The sequence below is a fragment of the Colias philodice genome, chromosome 13 (genome assembly GCF_061535455.1).
Source record: "Colias philodice isolate Cphi_HAF_F1 chromosome 13, ilColPhil1 Martin Lab GWU primary, whole genome shotgun sequence".
Lineage (NCBI taxonomy): Eukaryota > Metazoa > Arthropoda > Insecta > Lepidoptera > Pieridae > Colias > Colias philodice.
In genome coordinates, this window is record NC_143098.1 from 10,376,648 (window position 1) to 10,402,434 (window position 25,787).

A 25,787-nucleotide genomic window follows, 5' to 3' on the forward strand; every position below is an offset into this window, starting at 1 on the left:
CAATGCTTTTCCAGGTAATTAATTACAAACGAAACAAAAGTGCTAGGCGTCAGGTCAGCAGCTTTTTCGTCAAACCAGTAACATGTACAATGCTTAGTAATTTAATTGACTCTACAAACAATTTGTTGGTATCTTTACGCGCATAATGCGATGGTAGTTTTGGAAAAGCACCAAGAAACTCATCAAGAATGGCAATTTTTCGATGGTTTGTTGAGTTTGATGGAGAAGCACGTGTTAGAATACTTTCTTCTTGGTTTGAAAGCATGCCAAACTCTTAACCCAGGAATAAACTGTAAATGAGCCCAAGGAAAGCGTGCTTAAAAACATAGAGTGGACGCTTCAGGGTGTAGTTAGAATATATTGCCAGCAAAAATGACGCAATTTTTGTTATAAGGTATTGCTACACTTTAATATTTGCTCAAATTGACTGTTTACAGAGAAATGACCTTTATGGGCCTATGTATTACTCTATTTTAAGTACGAAAATGCTATAAAACGAAAATCGCTAAAATGTTAGTTAGGAGGTATTGATACTTCATCGTCGATATATATGTAATATCATAATATATTATCATAATATGCCAAAGAACTGTCCTGTGGTTTTTACGCGACAACCCTCCATGGATTTTTATCGTCCATATTATATTCCTTAATACTGTAATAGGCTCTCTGGACTAGTACATTTTTTATATAAGTTTTCTCTCGATATAAATACAATAAATCATTTATTTTAGATTTAACCAGTCTCTAGATACTATCTCAGCTCACCTAAAAATTATCTCTAACAAAGAAACCTAACACAGACTAAAAACATCCTAAACGTCATAAGATCATATCGCAATGAAAGTGATAGTCCCTCGAAATACGTAATAAAGTAGAAATCGAAAACAATACCTGCTCGGATGTCGCAAAAAATCGAAGTGAAAGACGCGTTGTATGGTAGTCTTAGCACGTATGCTTTCTCATGTACTGTGTGATTACCTGATGATCGTATTAGTATGTAGCCTGTGATCTCGGGGTTGTTGACACCGTAAGTTGTGAAATATTTTGGTATGACGGTTTGTGAAAGATCGATTTGGTTTTGTTTGATATTTAGGTGTTTATGATAACTTCTGATGCGTATTTGTGACTCCTAGAATTTTAAGGAACGTATTATGTAAAATATACCTACTTATGACTTATTATGTCGTGGTCGTGGCCTTTTGCTTCGTCCTTTACAATTAGTAAAAATATATTACAATTCTATTTAGAGCAATGGTTTTCAGAAGGTTCTTGACCAATGTTATAAAAGTAAAAATGAAAAGTAAAAAGTAAATGTTTTTAACTTTGTAAGTTTGTGGGAAGATGTTGTGAAATAACATTAGGTATTATTATATTGAAATGGCCCAGTGGGGTCCTTCTAGTTGCTTAATAAAATGGAGCACTGTTTTTACTACAATAAGTAATTTAAATCAATTATTCGTACAGCAAGTAGTAGATAATAGCATTCCCACGGTCGGACCTGTGCAACCGAGTTTGTAATTCCTCTCACTGAATTCCATTACAATATTTAAGTACTTATATATTTAATACATTTTTGGCATAGCTTTCGTTACGTGCAATGTTTCATGTTAGAGAATTTTTACGATCTATTTTCTGGTTTTCGAGTTATTTAGTCTGTTGTTTTTAAATTGCTTCTTAAACATAAAATATAAATTACTAGATTACCGCCCGCGGCTTCGCCCGCGTTTTTAAAGAAAAACTCGCATAGTTCCCGTTCCAGTGGGATTTCCGGGATAAAACCTATCCTTTGTATTAATCCTAGTTACCCTCCATATGTGTGCTAAATTTCATTGTAATCGGTTCAGCAGTATTTGCGTGAAAGAGTAACAAACACATACACATCCTCACAAACTTTCGCATTTATAATATTAATTAGGATAGGATAGGATAATCCAGTGCCACTAAAAGCTCCCAAAACTACATTCCATTTTCACAGTTTCAAATACTTTAATGTTGTTGAAGCATTTTTTGTTAATTGAATAATCAATTATTATACACAGATGATTTCTAACATAACTATATACCTAAGTTTTTATACCATTATATTATTTTGTGTGTAAACGTGTAAATATATTGACAAGGTTGACCATTCAGTGGACAAGTTCCTTTCAAGAGTGAACGGAAAAGGAAGGATAGTTTAGCGAACACGCTTTCATTTAATAGTGTGAACATTATATCCCGTTATTTCCCGTTTTATTTTTTAAAAGTTATTATTGTAATTTTACTAATTAGGTAAAGGGTTTTCGATATCAGTTTAAAGTTTTTTGATATCTGCAATAATTACGGAATAATCGCCTGTGCACACTTAACGATTACACCCTGTAGATACAAGTAAACAATGTAGAATTGTATGGTCTGTCAAATAAACAAAAAGGTAATTTTTATAGCATTTTGAAGATAATTTTAAGATAACACTTAACTGGACCTATGTCATTTAATTTCTTTTTCAATAGATTAATAAACAAAAATATTATAACCCAAAATAAAATTTGGTATTATTATATAATTATTTATTAACCAATCTCGTATTTAAATTAAAAATCAAAAATTAACCCCGTAAAAAACATATCACATAAGTAATTAGTTTTTTCCAGTCCAGATAATAATGACCAGCTTTTACATATTATGTACAACTAATCAGAAAAAAAAAACTACTTTCAAAACATATTCAAAGTGCCATCAATTTCACAGCAGGAAGTATACAGCAGTATATTTTACAACATCGCTAATAGCTTGTCTATCTCACTGGTATGAATGTCAAAGTTAAGAGCACTTCACGACTTTGACTTTTCGTTAAACCAGTTCGTGTGAGCACGCCTTTATAGACTAACCATTCTTTATGCGTAATTTCCAGTCCTGACCAAGGATTCTTCGATCGTCTATAATTTGCAATGGTGATTATTAATTATCATTACAATATTATATATATATATATATATATCAATTAATAGATAATTTTCATTTGTGCGTATTACTTGGTACTAATCAATGATAAAAAAATTGTTTATTTAGTAGTGGTATATTTTTATAAGTATTGATCGCGTACAATCTAAATAGTTCTTTGTTGTCTATTAATAATAGCTTTGTTCTAGTACCATATAAGTACACGCATGTAAAAAATTGACCTCAAAGCTCTACCGTGATTTCATCATCTATATTATTAATATGCCATACTTGTAAACGGAATTTCATAGTAAATACAAACAGGTGTCATCTGAAATAATACTTAAAATTAATTCAATAAGATTCAAAATCGCACACAGTAGTGGTCTCTGTCAAGGTCGGAAAGGCAAATGTCACCTTTGACATTACAAGCGGTCGTCTTTGCGAAACAGTTAACGTGGTTAAGTTTAAACGTGGTTTAACGAGGGTAATCAATTTAATCATAATTTTATGAAAATGCTACTGTAACTGCTAATGGTTGTGAGGGATATAATTAACTATAGCTGTTTGCATTTGACCCACATTGCTACTATCTTATTGTTCTTAGCGTAGATAATTATAATATAACTAGCGGCCTACCCCGGCTTCCCCCGTGGTACATGTTTACGTTTTCTCTCCAGAAGAACCATCCTCGTACTTCAAGAAATATTATAAAAAAAGAATTATCGAAATCGTTTAAATATATTTCCTATAGTATTCTTCAATAAATGATCTATCAAACACTGAAATAATGTTCAGGTTCTGTTTCTGGTTGCTGGTTCTCATTCGTCTTCAAATTTTAAAACGACACCATCGCTTTGAATAAATGTTCCAAAGTATTTATTCAGAACGATTATTACGTCTAGTCTATATGTATATTAGAATTTTCTACGTAAATATTTACTTTCTCCTACCAAATCAAATATTTAGCACTAGCCATCGTATCTAATCGATTACGAAGTCTGCATTTCGATTTTGTAACTCCATAGAATATATTTAGATGAATACGTCGATACATTGTAATAACGTTATGAAAGTGTGAAACTATTTGTGAATCAATAATAGTAGGTATAACGTTTATGATATAACAGAATTGAATACAGAATTGTTATAAATATTTATACAGCCTTTGTAGTTTATATAGCCTAACCCAATACGAATTGAATTATTGTTTAGGATATACTTTATAATAAATAGCTCTCTAGATTTTCTCACGTACCTACAAGGACATTAATTGCACGCCTCATAAGCGAAGCGTTGAGGTGGGTACTACTGTCACTTCGCGCAAAACATCTGATTTTTCAAACTTAAAATGTCTTTATGTATCATACATTGCACTTGTAAGATAATACATACACACACATATTAAGAAAAAACACTATTTTTAACGTTCATGATATTTTTGATGTCATTTTTGTTATTTAAACTAGTTAAAAAACAGTTTAAAAAACTTCTGTCTTGGACGTCCGTGTGTCTGTATGTGCGGATCCTTTTTCTTGTTAACACGATAGCGACCGAAATACTTTACTAATCGAGTCTTTTTTTTTCTCTTACGCTTGAGTATGCTCAGGAATAGAACCCTTTCATTTTTCAGGGTCTGATTCGATGTGGTTTAATTGTTATTAAATAAACAAAAATAATAATTAATAAATATTTATTAAAAAAAAATTATGAGGCGTGCACTTTTGGATTTTCCAAATTATTTACATCTATCCAATATTTCATTAAGATTCAATTTGCCGATTTATGTGAAAGTCTCTACCAACTTCTCTTGATATCAGCGATCATAATAGTAATAAGGTAGTCGGTATTAGAAGCAAACATTTGACCATTCCTACTAACTACTATAGGTACATAAACTAGCTTTGGCTATGGCTATACCTGTGGCTAGCGAACTAGCTATGATTATCGCAATAAAACGAACAAACAAACATTCCAGCTTTATACATATAAAATATACATAATACATAGGTACATATCTATACTAATATTATAAAGAGGAATGGCTTGTAATTATTTATGTATGTATGTATGGTTTTCACGCATAAACTACTGGACCGATTTTGATAAAATTTGGCACAGATAATCTTTAGACCCTGAGAAAGAACATAGGCTACCTTTTATTGCGAAATATGTACCACGGGCGAAGCCGGGGCGGACCGATAGTATCTTATATAGTTTATGATTAGGGGATACGAATTTGCATCTTTCGCATTTAGCGTAATGGCGCCTTGACCTACTAGACAACTCACGAATTCATCTCTGTGATCGAATTTTGATTCTTTCGATTTAAGTGCCTCAAGATTGTCTTCGTGTCATCTTAATCCTAGAATAAGATGTCTATAAAAGATCATTGAAGTTTTTGTCTAAGTTAATATAAGTCAATATTTATGACTTGTTGATTTTTAGAAATGCATCGAAAATTGTTAATAATTTTTTCTTTTATTAACCCCAACAATACTAAATTACAATTTAGTATTGTTACAATCTACATCAATACATACATTGTTTTGCGCTTAGATCCATAATTATTTAATCAACAAAACAAATAAAGTTTCCTTCAATTATCTTAACTTTACGAATGTTTATTTCCTCCGATTATAATAAATCTTTAATACTATTTCATGTAGTTTATTAGATTAGGCCAGCATGATTTCATTGCGGTCGGATCTGGTCCAGTAACCGCGTAATAGTTTTATGCCGCCATTTATTTGGAAATTTATTGTTTTTATTACCACTAGCTTGGTTGGGCAATTTGGGATGAATGAATTGCTCCATAAACGACGTTCATTGTTTGTTATTAACCTGTTGCTGTATGTTTTTATTTAACTGTTACAAATGCGAATGTTTGTGAAGTTAGATGTATGATTGATAACAAATTGCTACTTGGAGTTGAATTAAATTCATTAAATAGGTAAAAATATATAACTCTAAAAGAACATGCGAAGTTTCTTATGCTTTTAAAAATCTAAGTTGAATATGCATAACTTAAATCTATATTTAATAATATTACAAAGCGCTGAGGAGTTTGTTTGTTTGTTTGAACGCGCTAATCTCAGAAACTACTGGTCCGATTTGAAAAATTCTTTCGGTGTTAGATAGCCCATTTATCGAGGGAGGCTAAAAACTATATATCATCACGCTAAAAAGAATAGGGACAGAGTAATGCGGGTAAAACCGCGGGACACAGCTAGTCATTTCATATTCTACCTATTTACTTTCTCTATATCCGAAGAAAGCCTTATCTCTATCTATAATTCAACCATAACACACTTTAATAACATATCTTTGTTAACTGTTAACAGGAAATTAAATTTCCCTATAAATAACTGATCAACGATTAATATTGACGGGATCTTCAATATGAAAACTGCGTACATTGTGAATAAACGGAACCTCACGATTATATAACTCCGGCTACTTTCTCGGCATCTAGAGGTCACCTGCGAAATAAATGTTTATCTTTACTCGCGTTACACGCTATTGCTGCTGTATTTGGTAGGTATGTGGAAAATTTATAAGTAACTAGCTGAGCTTCGCCGGTAAGGACACGGGATAGAAAAAATCCTCAAAAATAATGTGTCTTCTATGGGTAAATGTAACTGCAGTATATGATCTAGTACTACAGATTAAATAGGCCAACGAACCGATGTGTAAAACTATTTTTTAAAATCAATTGAGTAGATATATAGAGTTTTAATCAAATACTAGTGTCCCGTGTAGGTATATGTACTTATTATCTGGGTAAAAAGTCTGCATTTACTGTAAGCCAGACCAAAATCTATTTCTGTAAAAAAATCTAATAAATATGTTATTTTGTGTAAGAGTAATGAACATCCACCAATCAATATATTATCCATCTTTTCAGTCAACATAATATTGTGTTGAAAATATTATGCGTAGTAGAGCGTTGACCACTACTATTATGTATTATATAATTGTGCCAAATTAATGTTTATTTTATTTGAATAAACTTAAATGTAACAATTATTAGATAAAAAAATATTTGAGTGCACCAAAATATAATACAATACACGCTGTATTAGTAATCACGGCGTCTTTATCTTTTTACATAGTTGATAATTAACTCAACACACTAATATACGAAAAGCTATATGTATATTTGTAGCCATGAGATGGCAGTATTCCAAGTACATTACTCAGTTCATTCACTGCAAGGGCAAAGGCCCTGTTCATTCAATAATAAATATACTACTTCAAAGACTATTAAAAGGAGAAATTTTAAATGATAGCCGCTAAGCAAGGACCGGAGATATTAGCAATTGACCTTGCAATCGAGACCCGCTGCAAGTATGCAAACTTTCATAAATGTTCGTGACAGATTAGTTAATCACACTTTCGCGTATTCATATTTTATTTTGCCACAGGTTAAATGGTATAATCAGAAGTGAAAATCTTTTATTTATTGAGTTTACATTTATTTATTCAATTAGACTTCTTCTAGAAGCACTTTTGAAACGTCATTACATATTTTTAACATTTACCACCGATTCGGAAAGCAGTATCTACGGAGAAGAACCAAAGAAGACGAAACTCCATAGTTGCTCTTTTTAAACATGTCAATTCTACAATTTAATTTTACAAAATACATATGTAACATCATAATATATTATCATAATATGCCAAAGAACTGTCCTGTCCTGTTTTTACGCGACAACCCTCCATGAGTTTATAGCCATACGCACAAAAATACTTTCCAGTTTCTTTTTGAAATTTGAGACATACATATTTGCTTTGTCTTTTTCTCATGAAACTCTTCATCGGTTTGTTTTGATACCATAGACTTTTAAATCAAATAGAGATATTAATGACACGCCTGATGGTCGAAATACGACCTTCTCATTATAACTCCCACCTGCATTCCATTGCACGTAATACATATTCATTAAAACATTGTAATACAAAAACATCGATATCATCTCAATACGTGGTAGGAACGCTAAAATCCATAGAAATAGATTACTGCTTTTTAATAAATAGTCGATACACGATACAAGACGTGTCGTTTGTATCAAAAAGCTATGATATAAACGTAGTATAATCTATATATACATCTATATATAAAATCTATATATAAAACTCAAAGGTGACTGATATAGTGATCTATCAACGCACAGCCCAAACCACTGGACGTATCGGGCTGAAATTTGGCATGCAGGTAGATGTAAGGACGTAGGCATTCGCTAAGAAAGGATTTCCCAAAATTCTTACGGGAACGGGAAAAAACGAGGATGCACGTACAAAGTCGTGGGCGGAAGCTAGTTTAATATAATTTTTTATAGCATTCATATGCTTGGGAAAGAGTAGAAGAAATTCGATTATTCAGGCAAGATCGCGAAGAATTACAGGCGGTCGAGAGGCTAGTCGTTACCCCGGCTGCCCGGCATGGCAAAAAGACGCAGGTTCGAATCCCGCCTCGAAATCGAATTTGTTCTATTCTAACAAGTAAGTTTACTAGTATTTTCTAGTGTTTGATTTTACGCGAGTATTATACATTTAGAAATTAAAGATTTTAACGGATTTTAAACGCGATTTATTCGATTCACGGGGAGACTGAAAATAATATAATGAATAAATCGCGTTTAAAGTCCGTTTAGTAGTAAGTTCACTGCGTAAAACAAGAATGTATACACCCCTTCAATACGCACATAGAAGCTCTCTCAATGAACGTTACGAAACAAAGCAAACTATGAGCCAACGGTACCTTGTACTTACATGTATCGCTAATTTGCATTCCGCTAACGAGGTGAAACCGTAAAACTTATTGACACACCGTGTTTGAGATACGGTTTAAATTCGACACGTGAAATATTTTTTATAAGATAGTATGGAAAACATAAAATTAATTCATATATCTACTTTTTATACATTAAAATGGGTCAAGGAGCTTGTCAAGCTAATCAACAGAGGTAATAAATAAGCCAACTTTTGAAAATAAATAAGTAAAATACTTAATGCGACTATGTTCACAGCTTAACAAGGGGGGACGCCCTTGCGCATGTCGCTACCAGGGTGAACCTTCAGTTCACCCACGCGTCCGCGTGAAGATGTAGAAGCCCTTCAGGCTAACATCGAGAGACACCACTTGAAAAACAAAAAAAAAAAAACAGCTGAACCGCTGAAATAATTTTTATGAATATAGTAAAGTAATAGATGGAACATTTTGAATGAGCATGCAGTCTGGCTGAAATATAGAAAGAATTGATTGTGTATGAATTTGCAATACCAGTAAACATTTACATTTAAATGTCTTCCGTATTTAAAAGATAATGTTTTGTAACAAAAAATAGTGTAATAAAAGTGCAGTTGTCAATTGTTATTGATACCGCAAGAAAAATTAACGTTACATAAATATTGCATTGCCTGGGATGACTAAGCTTCAGCCTACGACTTTGTTTTTGTTGTACTTATACAAAAATGCGACGCTCTATATCTCTGCCAATTTTTATTCCGTTTTCTATAAGTAATATAAAATTGAAGAGTTTGTTTGTTTGGATGGATACGCTAATCTCAGGAATCACGGGTCTAATTTGGTTGAAGAATTATCTCACTGTTAGTCCATTTTTCGAGGAAGGCTATATTATATCATCACGTTTAGACTTTAGACCAATGGAGCGGTGAAACCGCGAGACACAGCTACCTGTATTTACAAAATCTCGAGTAATAAGAATAAATCGATTAACAAATTTTGAAATATTCGCATTTATAATATTATAGTAGCCGGATGAAATTACATTTAAAAGTTGCTTGCTTATAAGAATATAGCAATAGTTAAGAAATTGGTTTGTTAATATGTATTGAAATCCATTTATGTTTAATTAAAAGTCCGGTCGAAATTATAATTATTTATCGAAACCTTATTTAAACGTTAAATCTTAAAACACATCCGTGATATGAACATTCCAATGAAATGTCGAATCTCTTCGTCATATATTAAAGGAACATACTATTATATTATTTCATACATTCATTAATAAATAGGAAAGTTGTGATAGATAGATATGTTTCAAGTGGTGATTAAAAGATAAAATCAGTATGCATTTGACACTGAGATTGATTATTCGTTATATCTATTAGTGAACTACTACACGAACTATTTATTGTAAAATTGCTCTTCTCTATATGTATATACTCCCACTTTCGCATCACATCAAAGTCTGTGATAATCCTTAGATAATCAAAAAATGTTTCACGTATAAGTCGCTCGTTCAAAAATACTATGCTACTCAGGAATATATACATTTCGGTATATAAAATAAGGAGCAATGCAACTTTCTGCATATTATAAAATAATTTATTGTTCAAAAGAATTTTTACAAACAAATCAACATACACTCCTACCTCTTTATAATGAGTACAGAACTTTCCTTACATAACTTCAAACCTCTACAAGTGACCATAAACGAATGCAGCCATTACATCTATAATTGGTGCATTTAGCATAAAAGTTTGGTATAAGGCGGATTATTTTAACATTTTTTCCTTCCTCGTTGGTTTAGTCTAAAAATGTCAGGAAGAATCTGGTATACCTGCCATTTAGCGCAAGTGTTGAATTGCGGTAATGATTTACGAATTGTTTAAATAGTTAAAAGGTTTTTCTTCAATTAATTGTCATTAATACCTTGCTTGTATACGGTTTAAACCTTTTTGTTGTCAATTACTTCTGACATACGTTAAAGTTTTTGTTTTTTTTACCAAATTATATTACTTATAAACTTAACGTATTCCATTTTACACTCATATAATTTAGAGTTGACATTGAGATTAACGCATTTTAGATACTTACATTTATCGCGTTTATCGCTACTTCACAGTTCACACTACACGTTCCTTCAAGTTATATATTCACTATCTTTGTTAAATTTAATGTATTTCGGATTTTGGATTCTAATACACATTAAATCAGCGCATCTGTATTGGCACGAGTTTAACGTACTTTTAACATGAACAAGAATTACTTAAGTACGTTAAGTTTTTTGTATCAACAACATTAGTAGGGACAACTATAAGTTATGGCTGGTTCACACTTTGATTAGTGTGAGTGCAGGTGTGTAGTGCGAGTGCAGGTGTGTAGTGCGAGTAGTGTCCAATTCAACTGCGAGTGCAGGTGATTAGTGCGAGTGCAGGACAATGGTGAAATTCGCGACGCTACACACTACGCTAAACACTAAACACTAAACACTCCTGTCCAGACGTGTTTAGGCAGGCACACTGCGAGTGAGGGGGAAGGGAGGGCGCGCGGGACGTGGCTACTCGCAGTCCACTCGCAAAAAAATAGAACACGCTTCTATTCACTTTACTACACAGCCTACTAAACACTCGCACTAAACAGTCGCTGTCCACACGTAGTACTACTCATCACCTGCACTCGCACTAATCAAAGTGTGAACCAGCCATTAAGGAAAATACCGTCTTCACCAGAACATCGTGACATAACATTCGCATCGATTCCTTGACACCTGCTGACATCAGATAAACAAATAATATTTGAAAGTGATATCGATGACGCAAGGCGGGCGGGGCGCGCTTTCTATTCTATGTGACGGACGATCAGACGTCGTATTATGTATATACATATATATAATTATGGTGTGGAACTCATTATAGGTTTACATGTGTAATTGCTACTATAGATTCTTTTGAACTATGATGTAGATTCCTGTTTAATTACTTGTAAAGATATTTGATTGTAATTGAAAGTTGGATGATTGAGAGACACTTGGATAGACTTATTATATTCTTGTTTTATTATATATATATTTATTTATATATTTATACCTAGTAGATATAAATTTACGAAATACTGACCTTTTCATTAATATCTAATGGATGTTTTTTTGTTGTTTTTTGCTTAAAAATTTACCTGTTTTATTTAATTTAAAAGCATTTGGAAAAACTACGTTGAAATATTCAACCAAATCAGTTTTCAAATTGTGCTGTTGCTGTAAATCACCATTTACACTAACGAGAAAACTATTGCACTTGTACCTTATAAAATTACACATAGTTTTATTTATTTATATATTTAGTTATATTCCCAAGATTTATACACTCAACTGAGTGCGTAAATTTATACCATGCGTCTCTGAAGCGCGTTGATGTCTTTTGTAACACAATACTGTCATGCTACAACACGTATTATATGAGATGGATAATAACTTAAGAAAGAGTGACTTTTATTTCTTAAAGATATTGATATTATTTTGGAAATAATATCCATTTCTTTCAGGCTACAAGATTCTTAAAAGGGTGTTCGATGTTTGCCTTTTTACGATTTTTTTAATAATATACAGTTAAAAATATTGTTGTTACTGCTACATATATATAAAAAATATGTGTAATATGTAATATCGTAAATTAGTAGAAATTCGACAGGGCAACGATTTCCCGTGGAAGTAAATCATCAAAATCCGAACTATTGCAATACAGCTCTAGTTAATTCCATAATTATCAGACCGTTATTCAAATCGAATTATAGTTGTTTGCAATTCTATTATTAAGATTACAAATCATTATCACGATCATCACGCTTAATTGAAAGGAATAAGGTTCAAATTGCGTTAAGAGTCAAATGCGTGCGAATAAATATTGAGCAATGAAATGTTGTAATGTTTGTATTGTCTGCTTCTGAACTCTTGCAACGTGTATGTGTCATAGGAATATTTAACCAACTTAAAAATAGAGTAATGTATGCAGGATCTAATTAATAAGCCTCTTTTGAATGAATAAATGAATGAATGAGTATACTTTATTTGCACCAGAAACAAAATAACAAAAAACACAGACAAAAGAAAAACGTACACTCTTTTGCTTGTGTGTTGCGAATTATTTTATTAACAAGGAATTATAAGCATTTTATAAGCTTCACCTGACATGTTTGTATGCAACAGAGTCCTATAGACTCTATTTTGACCCATTTTAAAGGTCAGATTTGATTCAAAGTCCTTTATTAATTAGTGCAATAATTCCATGAGTTTCTTATTAAAGTATATTATTTAGTTTTTTAAAGTATATGTTTTATCATTTAATTTGTCCATCATTTCGTGCATTTGACCGTCACTTCGCCTGGTAGAAAACGAAAAGCATGGTCTAGACTCTAGGATGTAGCATACTTACCTGAAAAGGCTATTCACACAATTTATATTGCCAAGTTATTATGTATGATTTTCCATATATTTGAAGAGCTAATGGATTTCCAATATTGGACATAGACAAAGAGTGTGAAAGTATTCTTTTGTTAGCTTTTAATAATTATCCATCTGCTCTCAGCGATTATGACAAGGCCATTAATCTGATGGAGCTTGATTTGGTCCCTTAGTTACGTAATAAAATACTTTTTTGATGGGTATGAATGGACTATGCTGATTATAATATAACATAATATATAAGCTGTGCCGCGCGGTTTCACCCACATTGCTCCGTTCCTATTGGTATTATCGTGATGATAATATATAGCCTAGCCTTCCTCGATAAATGGGCTATCTAACACCGAAAGAATTTTTCAAATCGGACCAGTAATTCCTGAGATTAGCGCGTTCAAACAAAATAACTCTTCAGCTTTATAATATTAGTATAGATAATGAATAGTAGTCTTATACCTACTTTTAGTCTTCGAAATTTCGGTTCAATTCTTAATTTAATGTATGTGAATAACTTGAAATAAATACTTAGTATAACTTACAAAATATCGAGATTAATTTTTGTACTATAGGTGTTCTCAAAGGAAAGATAAAATATGTCCATCTATGAGTCAATACGGATTCAAACGTGATACATTTGACATTGATATCACATTCTTGTTTGTGCTTTTGTCCCGTACTCATTATACAAGTCCAAAATAGATTCCGTTCGTGCTACAAATTATAATTTAAATACCAAAGATATTATAATTGTTTTTGTTTTGTCACAAATGCTAGAAGATATAGAAATAAAAGACAAAGGATGTGTTAAGCGCTGTGTTTTTTAAGTGGTGGCAATTAAGAGGTTTTAAATTTTAGTTTTATTATCTGTATTTCTTAAATGTCGATGTACCTAATCTATAAACAAAATAAACAACAACGTCCTGTCGATTGACCAATTTGAAATGTTACTGGCCAAATTAAATGGTAGAGTGTGAAATCTCTTACAGGAGGTAGATTTGGTGTAGTGTTCTAAAGGCTATTGAATCATATTATAAAATTTTTATGACCACGTTTTGTAGACCGATATAATATAATTATTCTGTGGTATTCAAACAATGTCATTGTGAGCCAGGTCGTGTGCAAGTGACCTCGGTCTGGAGTTCTGGTTTCTAAGATATTTGTGACCTAGGAAAGTGATACATGAAATATGTGATAAAACTTAACGACTGTTAATCTGTATTGTTTATTTGGAATTGAATAATTTAACTATTATTTTAAAAAATAATGTTATTTATCCCGAGTATGTTGATTACGAAGCTCTATTATTGTACTCTTCTCTTTTGTCATGTTACAGCAATTGTTTAAAAAATAGAATATATGAATAGAAAGATGTTTTTACATTATTTTTAGCATTCTTGTAACGAATAACAGTTAATATATAATTAGGCAAAAATAGTAAAATCCTACTAATATTGTAAATGCGAAAGTTTGTGAAGATTGATGGATAGATGTTAGTTACTCTTTCACGCAAATACTACTGACCCGATTACAATGAAATTTGGTATGTAAGTAGCTGAAGACCCAGAATAAGACATAGGCTATCCCGGAAATCCTACAAGAACGGGAACTATGCGGGTTTTTCTTTGAAAACGCAGGCGAATCCGCGGGTGGAAATCTAGTATAGTTTTAAGGATGTAGAAATAGTTCACAAACAGCGGCGTATTACATCAAGAATGTTATAACAATTTCGATTTCATTTTCAAAGGCTGCGGAAACCGGTCTACACTCTCACTTTTCATTAAATTTCTGTACGAACAGGTTCTTGAGGAAATTATTATTTTCTCACTATTTTATATGTTGTATGTTACATGTTAATATTGTACTGTATGAATGACATGTGTATTAGTATTAAGGAAATAACACGATTTAGGTTGAACCTACAAAGATTCAGGATTTATAAAACCAAAGAGTTTATTTAAATTTCAAAGATGATTAAAATTACTATTTATGAATCAAGATACTTGTAGAATAATTAAGATATGAGTATCTTATTCGTAAATGTTATTTCAAAAAATAATATTCATTATTTTTCAGTAATTTTTTGACATTCTACTTTATAAATGTAATACGAGAATTATTATTAACGCATTAAAAATAATTTTGCAAGCTTGACGATAGCCAATGCAAATATAAATACCTTTTCGTGAATCTTTCCAATGAATAAAGAATTAAAATTCCGACGAGCGGTCTATTTTGTAATATGACCTTTAGCTAATACCGTGACCTTTGGTAAGGATTGCATTTTGAGTGTTTCGTAAATATCTTATGACCTAAGTTTTATATGGGTAATCTAACGGTGATGTGTGGAGAATAATATATCTAATAGTAGTTAAAAATCTTTTTTAAATACTTATGACGTTTGACTTCTTTTTTGTAGTCCCTTTTTAAGGAGGAAGGAAATCTTGGAAATGTGAACTCTTTTTCGTGCTTTCAAAAGTATAATTTGGTAGAGCTTGTTTCATTTTTATTTATTTTTTATACGAAAATACTGAAGTTTTATTTAATCTATCAGCGTTTACCATTTTTAAAGCATTAATACTTTTCAATAATCGATCTAAATATTTTTTTTCCTGTTTCTCCTAATATTATATTCAGGAATTTAAAACTACTCAACAGCTACCTTTTTTCATCCTTAAATTAATTAAGCAGGATCTTAAACACATAATTTACATTTTACATTACACAGAAATAGTACAAGGCCATTCCTTATAATCTATATATCGGATACACTCTCGTCAGTGCGTCACGCGTCACGCTACGAGACGCTGTCACGCTCCACTTACAGGCAATCATATGGCACAGGAATTCCTGTTCTTGCGCATAATTATATGTATGATGTAGTGAAAATATATCGTTTCTGTCAAATCAGGTCAAGATTTCTTGGATGTAAATAATTAACTACGTCTTGATAAAAAATTAATAACATACTGATGTCGAAATTGCTAATATTAATGATCTTGTTTATATCAATGCTTATGATTTGTGAGTCATAATCCTTGCATAGGTTCAGCAAATGCGTACACAAAATAATTATGAAGAAAGAATAAAACATTATTTCATAACACATTAAACTTCTGTGTGGTTTAGAGCATTCAGATTTCATTTGTTATAGCTAAGTCATGGAGCTATTTTAAATACAGAATATTTACACGTATATGGTGATAAGAACCAGCAAGAAGTATATAAAATGACAAATAAATAAGATGTTTTATCTATATCTATACTAATATTATAAAGAGGAAAGGTTTGTAATTATGTATGTAGGTATGTATTGTTTTCACGCATAAAGTACTACTAAACCGATTTCAAAAATTCTTTCACCATTAGAAAGCTGCATCTTCACTGAGCAACATAGGCTAGGTTTTATCCCGGAAATCCTACGGGAACGGGAACTATGCGGGTTTTTCTTTGAAAATGCGGGCGAGGCCGCAGGCGGAAAGCTAGTAACTTATAAAATATGTTAAAGTTCTTTAAGGATAAGCTTATTTAACTTGGAATAACTTATTTGCATGGAGCTTAATCATAGATTACTCATATCATCGGTATGTGGTAATAAATACCTTTCAATTTAAATACTTGTTCTAGATGACTTTATATTATTATTAAATTATTATTCAGTGGTCTTTTTTATTTTTTATACATTTGTATAGTGTCAAAATATCATATGAGTAATTCATATGGCCTTTAAAATTCTTCCAATATTTTTTTTTATGATTATTTTTTTAAAAACATTTTCAAAGATAAAAAATATGTCTTTATACATTATTCAAAAGACTTTCAAGCGTATGCGAATACCTAATTGACCACAGATAAGATTAAAACTATTACTCCAATTTATACCTAATATTTTCTTGGAAATAATAGAAAAAAAAAATCACTCAATCCAGTCGTGCGTACTACTTAGAAAGTGATCACTTTCGTGGAGAGAATGCTACAATACAGGAATCATACTATTTGTGTTACCATAGTTACGTAATAATTTGCTTATATGCGTATGGCAAGTATTGATACTCGGATTTGCGTAGTATTTGCGTAGAATCTTGTAAAACGTGGGATTTTCTGCGAAGAATTTATCTATTAAATTGCTGGAATGTTTTTTCGTAGCGTATCAGCTATTTTTTTTATGTTTTCTTCTATTTTTAGGGTTCCGTAGTCCGACAAGGAACCCTTATAAGATCGTTCAGTTCGTCCGTCCTAGTCTGTCACAGCACAATATATTCTACGTCCTAGTCTGTCACAGAAAATACAAAACAGCGCAGTGACAAAACATGACTACGGAACCCTACTTTATGCGTGGTCCGACACGCACTTGGGCGGTTTTTTTTTACTTTATCAAACACGATAAAACTTTCATATGTATGTTATAGATAACTGAAAATTTATGAAATGTAGTAAAAAACCTTTTAAAAATCAACGTAGAGTTCTATTCGCGTGTAAAATTAAATAGTTTCATTAACCAATTTGTATCTAAATACTCGAACATAAAGTTATTAATTTTAATGCCTCTTTAAATATAGGAAATATAAATAATCCTGTTAATCTATACATTGATAAGGAAACTGGTTGTTTGTACAAAAAATACAATCCGGTGGTTAATTGCTTACATTAAATAGATACCTTTTTTTACAGATTATTAAAATATCAGTTGTCTATATGAGTTTTTTTTTATTTTAGAACCAAATAATTTTATAAAAACATCGACGTACATATAATAATTTATATCCTGGCTGTTTTGGCTTTTCGAATTGAGAATTTCTGAAATAAAATATCGGAAAGTAATTGAAAGTCCCTGAAAGGCACACACATTGCTCCGATTCTATAGTCTTCCTCGATAAATCGATTATCTAACAGTGAAATATTTTTTCCAATCCGACCTGTGGTTCCTAAGATTAGTGCGATCAAGCAAACAAACAAACTCTTCAGCTTTATAACATAAGTATAGATGATAATTTTTTTATTCTTTTAGCTGTATCCATAATTCCATCAATACAAGCTTAAAAAGTACACAAATACAATCCATTGATAAACACTTACACCACGATATAGGAATGGAACAGTTTCGTATACCGTCTCAGTGAGCGTGTGGCAATGTCCGTGTTGTAATGCGCAGGCGCAATCTTTAGGATACTGAGATATTTCTGCGTATAAAAACTAGATCGCGCTCATTAGGAAGTGTTTTAATTATGCTTGCTTTAAATGTGTTTTTGTTTAACAGGTTTGTGTTGTTTTGATGATGTTCGATGAAGAGAGAAATAACGTGATCGCAGATACGCATTTTAATAAATTAAGCTCGTTTTTTTGAATGGTTAATTGCTAAATCTTTAGAGGATTTAATTATAACTAAGCGTTAGTATTATTTTTTATTTATTCAGGAGTAAACGAATCGTTTATAACATAATGCGTTCAAACTGCTATTGTGCTGCTATTGTGTGTAACTAATTTACCATATAAAATACCATTATATACATATAGTTATTGTCATATAGAATGGTTTGACTGACTGGCCGGTTGGCTTGGTTGGTAGTGACCCTGCCTTCCAAGCCACTGGTCGTGGGTTCGATTCCCACCCGGGGCAAATATTTGTGTGATGAACATAGATGTTTGCTCTATGTCTGGGTGTTAATTATCTATATAAATATTTATTTAAAATTATATATGTATGTTTATCAGCCATCTGGTTTCCATAACACAAGCGAAAGCTTAGTATGGGATCGGATCGTGCCGTGTGTGAAAATTGTCCCGAAATATTTATTTATTTAATTTACTGTACATCTTAAGAATGATTATAACGTAATAATAGTTGTTGCAAGTGTAGATTTAAAAATGTATGTTTAGTAAATCTTAAACAATTTGTTGCATATCTACTGTCCAAGACAATCGCTGTGCAAACCATTGTTATACACATATGTAGCAATATTCCACATTGAAAGCTTACGGAAGCGTTCAGATCATCCAAAAACCATGAAATTATACGGAACACTTAGTTATTACTTGGTTACCTAAGTTATCACGGTGTTTGCGTCGTTAAGTTATGTAAAATTACAAAGTTATGTACATTTGTTTCATCAGAGTTCCTTCCCATTTCTTATGTATTATGTTAGGGGACAATATAGATAATTATTTTTATGTTAACCACTTCGCATTTGATACAAGTTTCGTTACTTGGTTGTTTTTCGCTAAGGGTGTATCAAATACATTGAAGGTAATATAAGATGCACTGCTTAGGAAAATCAAACCATCACTATTATATATTGATAACAGATAACGTAATACTAAATATTTAATTTAGAATAGGCCATTTGATAGAAGTTTACAATATTTCTATACTGATAAATCTGGGGCATCATACAGTCGTTTTTAAATATTTGAGTCTGCACTAAAATAGCGAGTGCTACAAATCTACTTATTTCTGATAGACTGTACCGTGACCTTGAAATGTTTAAGGCTTTACATCCGCTAGCTCAATTTGGTCAAGTGACATTAGAGACGAAACTTCCTTAGGCTCTTTTCACAGGCACGATTTTAGTATTACTCAGATTGACTAATACTTAAATTGATTGATTGTATTATTCTAACTAATAAAGTTAATGGATAGAGATAGACGGTTTCTCAAAGAGAATTTCCGTTTTATTGTCATTTTGAAAGATAAATAATAAGTTAGATTTCCTTATTTATACTTCGAATGATGTAGGTTCGTTTTCACAATTTCACTTACTATATACTGAATTTTGATTTCTTTCATGAAACACATACTACATAAGTATTGAATTACACTGCAATGTTGAGACAAACATCATGATGCAAACTTTGCGTAAGAGCAAATACAAGAAGACCATCTTATGCAAAAAAATGCAGATACATAAGCAAATGGGTAACATGCAAAACGGGCCTAACCATCCCAAATTTAGCACCAAACTGGAGCATAACAATTACACCATAGAAGAGGCATCGGAAGCTCTATACTCGGTGTGGTCTACATACCGCGTCTATTGTTTAATGTTACATATTCATGCCACGAAACAATTATGAAACAGTTAGTTTAACGGGTATGAATTAGTTCGAGCCTTTTGAATATTGATTCTGATGTTGTTGAACTTTATTGTATTTGTGCGTCTGGAGAATAGATGTCATTGATATTTTATAATTGATGCAATGGAGAATTGTTAAATAATGTTATTGCGTAATATTGGTCATATATTGTTAGCCTATAGCTTGCGTTTATGATAGCCGATATGTAAAATTCTATGCCATATTTCACAGTCTTTGGTATATCCCCGTCAAGAGCACATGTCGCTACCAGGGTGAACCTTCCGTTCACTCACGCATTCGCGTTAAGATGTAGCAGCCCTTCTAGGTAACATCAAACTCAAACTCAAACATTTATTTGAGAAACACTACACAAAATAAAAGTCTTTGAGTATAAAATTCGTAATTTTTAATGATATAACGTGAAGTTTGTCAAGAAAAGAATGGAAAATGCATTTATTGGGAAATATACAAATAAATTTTATTTTAAAATACATAAATTCTCAGTGACACAACAAGGGGTCACTACATTGTCAATTATGTAATATTAATGTAAGCGACCTTAAATATTTCGTCATGTTTACTTATTTTGACATCTTTGCATACTTTAAAAAGGATCCAAAGGTCCAATAAAAAGGTGATTAAATGAGAACTTAGTAATTTGTTAATCCTTCGTAATATAAACATTTCATAAACTATTTAATTCATATAATAATGCCAAATTTCATCCAGATGATTTTAGCTTAATTTTTAATTTAGTCTCGAAGGACCACTAGTTTTTCCTTCAAATTTTTTATATGATTTGCTCACAGTTTTCATATTGAATAAGGTAACATGTATAGGCTTTTTAAGCTATGTAAAACATCGAAACAATTGTTATAAGGTTTTAAAGATTTACCAGCATTTATTCTTTAATCTAATTTAGTATGAAACTTCTGTTAATAAATTGTGTTTGCTTGTCCACAGGGAAACACAACATGGCTGGCTTTAATAGCGGCCGTCTTCGCATTTGCCACACCAGGTGAGTTTTTTTAAAATAAAAAAAAATAAGAACTTTATTAAACAATGTTCTACAATTTGAACATATTATTTTCTAATTTCGTAAAAAATACAATTACTGTTTAATTTTAGTAGGTTATATTAATAGTATTATGTACCTACCTAACTTGTATGATGTCTCTGTGTTAGAAAACAAAAACACATTTACGAAAAATCGTCTACAAAATATAACCTTATATGTTCGTTTATTCAGATCGTTGTTATGAGATGACTGAAACGTTATACATTTAAAATGTAATATTTACTACCAAATAAAAAACAATAATTCCGTATCTTCCTACTCACATCTTCATTCGCTACAAAAATAGATACTAAAATAGTAATTCCGACAAAAAGCCAGTACAATCGGGAACCGTATATCAAGAAGTCCATTGTTCTAGAACAAAAGAGACAATCGTGGCCATATATGGACCGGCCACAAATAGAATGAAGCAATGCGATTTGCTTGCAAAAATGTTTTTCCTTCACAGACTGTTTTGGTACAGATAGTTACGGATTAAAAATATGTAAAGATATTAATAGTATGATTAAACCTCAATTAAGTATGAAAATACCATTCATATATAATCTATAATCTCAGGAACTACTGGTCCGATTTGAAAAATTATTTCGGTGTTAGATAGCCGATAAATGTATCGAGGAGGGCAATGGGCATATTATATCACGCTAAGACCAACAAGAGTGGAGCACTGCGGGTAAAACCGCAGGGCACAACTAGTGATAATATAATGGTCTGAACATTCAAAGGAAGCCCGTGTCCCTGCAGTGGGAACATTAATGGACTCATGATGATCCCCTAATTTGGTATATTTAAATTCTACGACGTATTATAATACGTATTATAACTTATTGAGCGTGGGTTTTTTACGATACTATATAATTTACACTATTTTGAATATATCGCTATTGTGAGTCATCTTGTCTTTTATATTATTTACAATAGACTTAAAATATACTACACATATTGATCACAATATGAACTTGTTTTGTCATATAAGCATCGCCGCGGTTTAAAGTTATTTCAGTATTTACATATAAATTAGTCGTATATTCTATAGTAGAGGCCAAGTATAGGCCAATGCACTTCCAATGGACGCCGACAATAGAGCATTGTTCAACGTCTCTCGTAAAACCTTAATGCTTTTTGTAGGAAATAATCTATTAAGTGAAAACGGAGTTTAACGAGTGTTTTAAACGTAGTTTATTCAAATCTGAATTCATTGAGTTATTGGTTCAGTAATTACTTTTTTATTCACTAGCTGCTCCACGCGGTTTCACCACCGTGGCTCCACTCATGTTAGTCGTAGCGTGATGATATGTTTTCAAATCGGAACAGTAGTTTCTGAGATTAGCGCGTTCAAACAAACAAACTCTTCAGTATTATAATATTAAAGTATAGATTAATTTAAAGTCCGTGGCCTTGTCCATGTTTTAAATAATAATAATAGATTTCCATAGAACACACCCCGAATTAAAAACCTAGTCAATCATAGCTACGGTAAATAAAATATATTTTTCACTATTTAAATATAAAACGCGTAATGCGTTTCCAACACCACATATTAGTCCACGATACTACAGATTGACACAAACACACAAAGTCAAACTTATTTACGACTAGGTGCGCTTCACAGTTTCACCCGCGTCCTGTTGGTATTAGCGTGATATATAGCCTATAGTTGTATATAATACGTAGTATATTATTATTAGTCTGTGCCTATAGCCTTCCTCGATAAAAAGGCTATCGAACACCGAAATAATTTTTCAAATCGGAACAGTAGTTCCTGAGATTACCGCGTTCAAACAAACAAACAACCTCTTCAGCTTTATAATATTAGTATAGATTACTAGGACTGATATAGAAGCACGTTTGAATCATCTTTTTCATAGCAATCAGATATACTTAACAAAGGTATAAACAGCAAATAGACTTACCACGCATACATACCCAAAGGCATAACCCGATCCATTTGCATAGGCCTTAACCATATTATTTTCTTACAGCACTCTCCAGTTCACCACGCGTGGTCTGCTACTACACAAACTGGTCGGTTTACCGGCCGGGCACAGCCAAGTTCAACCCGCAGAACATCAACCCGTACCTTTGCACGCATCTTGTGTACGCGTTCGGAGGGTTCACTAAGGACAACACATTGAAGCCTTTTGATAAGTACCAGGATATTGAAAAAGGTTAGTTTAAATATTTGTCATGTGAATAAAAGTATGAAGTATGAATTCCGAGAAAAATACAAGATATCGTTTCCTATATGGGTAAGGGTAAGGTCCCAAAGGAAATAGGTATAGGAATAAAAATATAGGTCATCTTTCTTTAAAATTTTTAAGAAACTTGACGATGAGATTCAGTTTCAACTATTGCATGTATTCAATTTGATATACTAAAACCAATTAAGCTGTTACATTGCTGTTTTATTTTCGTAAAAATAAATGAGAATTGACTTACAACAAATGGAACACAATTAAAAAATGATTTCAGTCGACTCGTAGGGTGTAGCCAATTAGGTATTTATCATAACGCAATTTTCATTACTATTTCAAATAGATAATTTTCTATAATAATCGATATTTCTCAGGTGGTTACGCCAAATTCACTGGTTTGAAAACGTACAACAAGAATTTGAAGACAATTCTCGCGATTGGTGGTTGGAATGAAGGTTCCTCCAGATTTTCACCAATGGTCGCTTCCAAGGACAGGAGGAAGGAATTCGTAAGGAATGTTATAAAGGTAAGTTTTTGACGTTAGGTATTGATTTTATTTTTTTCGACTATGGCAATGATCAGACTTTGTGCCAGTGTCAAGTTAAAACTAATTTTCTTTCGATACAGTTCTGAATTCAAAATGAATAATGACACGTATTTTCGCTGTAATCTTGGGTTTCAAATTGCTTTGTGTTGCTTCGAAATTCAAAAAATAAGAAAAATGTTGATTTTGTCTTTGTTTTTTTTTTCAATAAAATAGATAAGGACAAGGTTTCTGTTTTGTCGATGATATTAATGCATTTATAAATAACTTTCACTTCTTAAAATCATAGTCCATTAAAAATAATAGTCTCCTTGACATTCTGTGCATCTCGACATTAAATATGGCGTCTTTTCGAAGTAAAATATAATGCACATTTTGCCAGTCTGTTTTATTGTTCTTTCATCAGTCCTCATTGTTAAATGGGATATAAATATTTATCCAAAGGTATTGTTAAAAAATATCCCATAAGAATTCTTATATTTCATTTATCAGCGACACAGTCAGATTTAATAATACTGTTTTCTCCTAATGAGCTCAATGTGTTTAATTGTATTTCATGAATAGCTGATTTGTTTATTTTATGACTGTCATAAATCCATTAATTACACTTCTATTTAAGATTGTGTACGTTGAGCAACATTAATCACTTTTCCCACAACATAGTACATTAAAACGTCAAGTATGAAAGCACTTTCTACACATTATATGTTATTAGAGGAACGGATATCTGGTTGTTTAGAGCATTTAAATTGACAAGACGTAGGTAATTAGCTAAACACTGGCGTATTACAATAATGTTCAATGATTATTCCAAAACCGAAAACACTTACGTAGGAGTAAATTACTCTCATGTGTATGTAAATATTTTTTTTAAATTACGCACCAAGTTTGTATTGTAATAGAATATAATTAATTTACTGAAGGTAATGTTATTCTTCTCTTCAATGTTTTTTTTAATAGTGTTGCCAGTTGTTACATCTTTGGCTGTATGAGTTTTGACAGATGTGTTCTTTCCGTAAAAAAAAAATAAAAGCGCGGGAGAACAATTTGAATTTTTTTTTTGATTTTATCTCTATTCGTAAACTTTTGTCATAACTTGTTCATTGTTCGTTATTGTATTTTTACAATCGTATAAAAATATGTGTATTTCTATTCTTAATTTGGGTTTAATAACATTATTTCCAGTTCTTAAGACAAAACCACTTCGACGGTCTCGACCTAGATTGGGAGTACCCAGCGTTCCGTGATGGCGGCAAGGCTAAAGACAGAGAAAATTACGCTAAACTCGTGAAGGAGTTACGAGAGGAGTTCGAAAGAGAGTCGGAAAAGACTGGGAAGCCGCGTCTCTTACTGACCATGGCGGTGCCAGCTGGTATAGAATATATTGAGAAGGGATTTGACGTCAGGACTTTGAACAAGTAAGTGTTATTTATTTATTTTGTTTGCATATTTAATAAACATAAATAAATACGTTTAGATTATGATTTAATTGATAAGGGATTGAAATAATATTCAAAAAGGTACTCGATAGCACGTAAGCAATAAATGCAATAATAAGGTATAAGGTAATGTTAAAATTTGTAACCAAAATTCCGTCTGTACTAACTTAGTATGTGTATATTTATTTTGTTCGATGTAACGTAACTAAACTATGAGAAATGAGAATGACACGAGTTTCACTATTTTGTCGTCGACTTATGACTTGAAAAGTGTTCACGCGTCTCCCTTTTTTCATCATTGACTGATATCGGATCATTACCCCATAGAGCTGTGCA

General features: G+C 31.9%; 1 protein-coding gene and 1 long non-coding RNA gene across 2 annotated transcripts in view; one reads left to right on the plus strand and one right to left on the minus strand.

The window, feature by feature from the left end:
* Nucleotides 1–25,787, minus strand: part of LOC149483637 (uncharacterized) — a 202,574-nt gene that overhangs the window by 51,082 nt on the left and 125,705 nt on the right. The window lies entirely within an intron of this gene.
* Nucleotides 1–25,787, plus strand: part of Cht6 (Chitinase 6) — a 61,959-nt gene that overhangs the window by 16,194 nt on the left and 19,978 nt on the right. The window contains exons 2-5 of the mRNA XM_089702798.1: nt 21,159–21,213; nt 23,256–23,441; nt 23,843–23,994; nt 25,198–25,430. Of these exons, the coding sequence (XP_089558924.1) occupies nt 21,159–21,213; nt 23,256–23,441; nt 23,843–23,994; nt 25,198–25,430 (626 nt within the window). The remainder of the gene's footprint in view (nt 1–21,158; nt 21,214–23,255; nt 23,442–23,842; nt 23,995–25,197; nt 25,431–25,787) is intronic.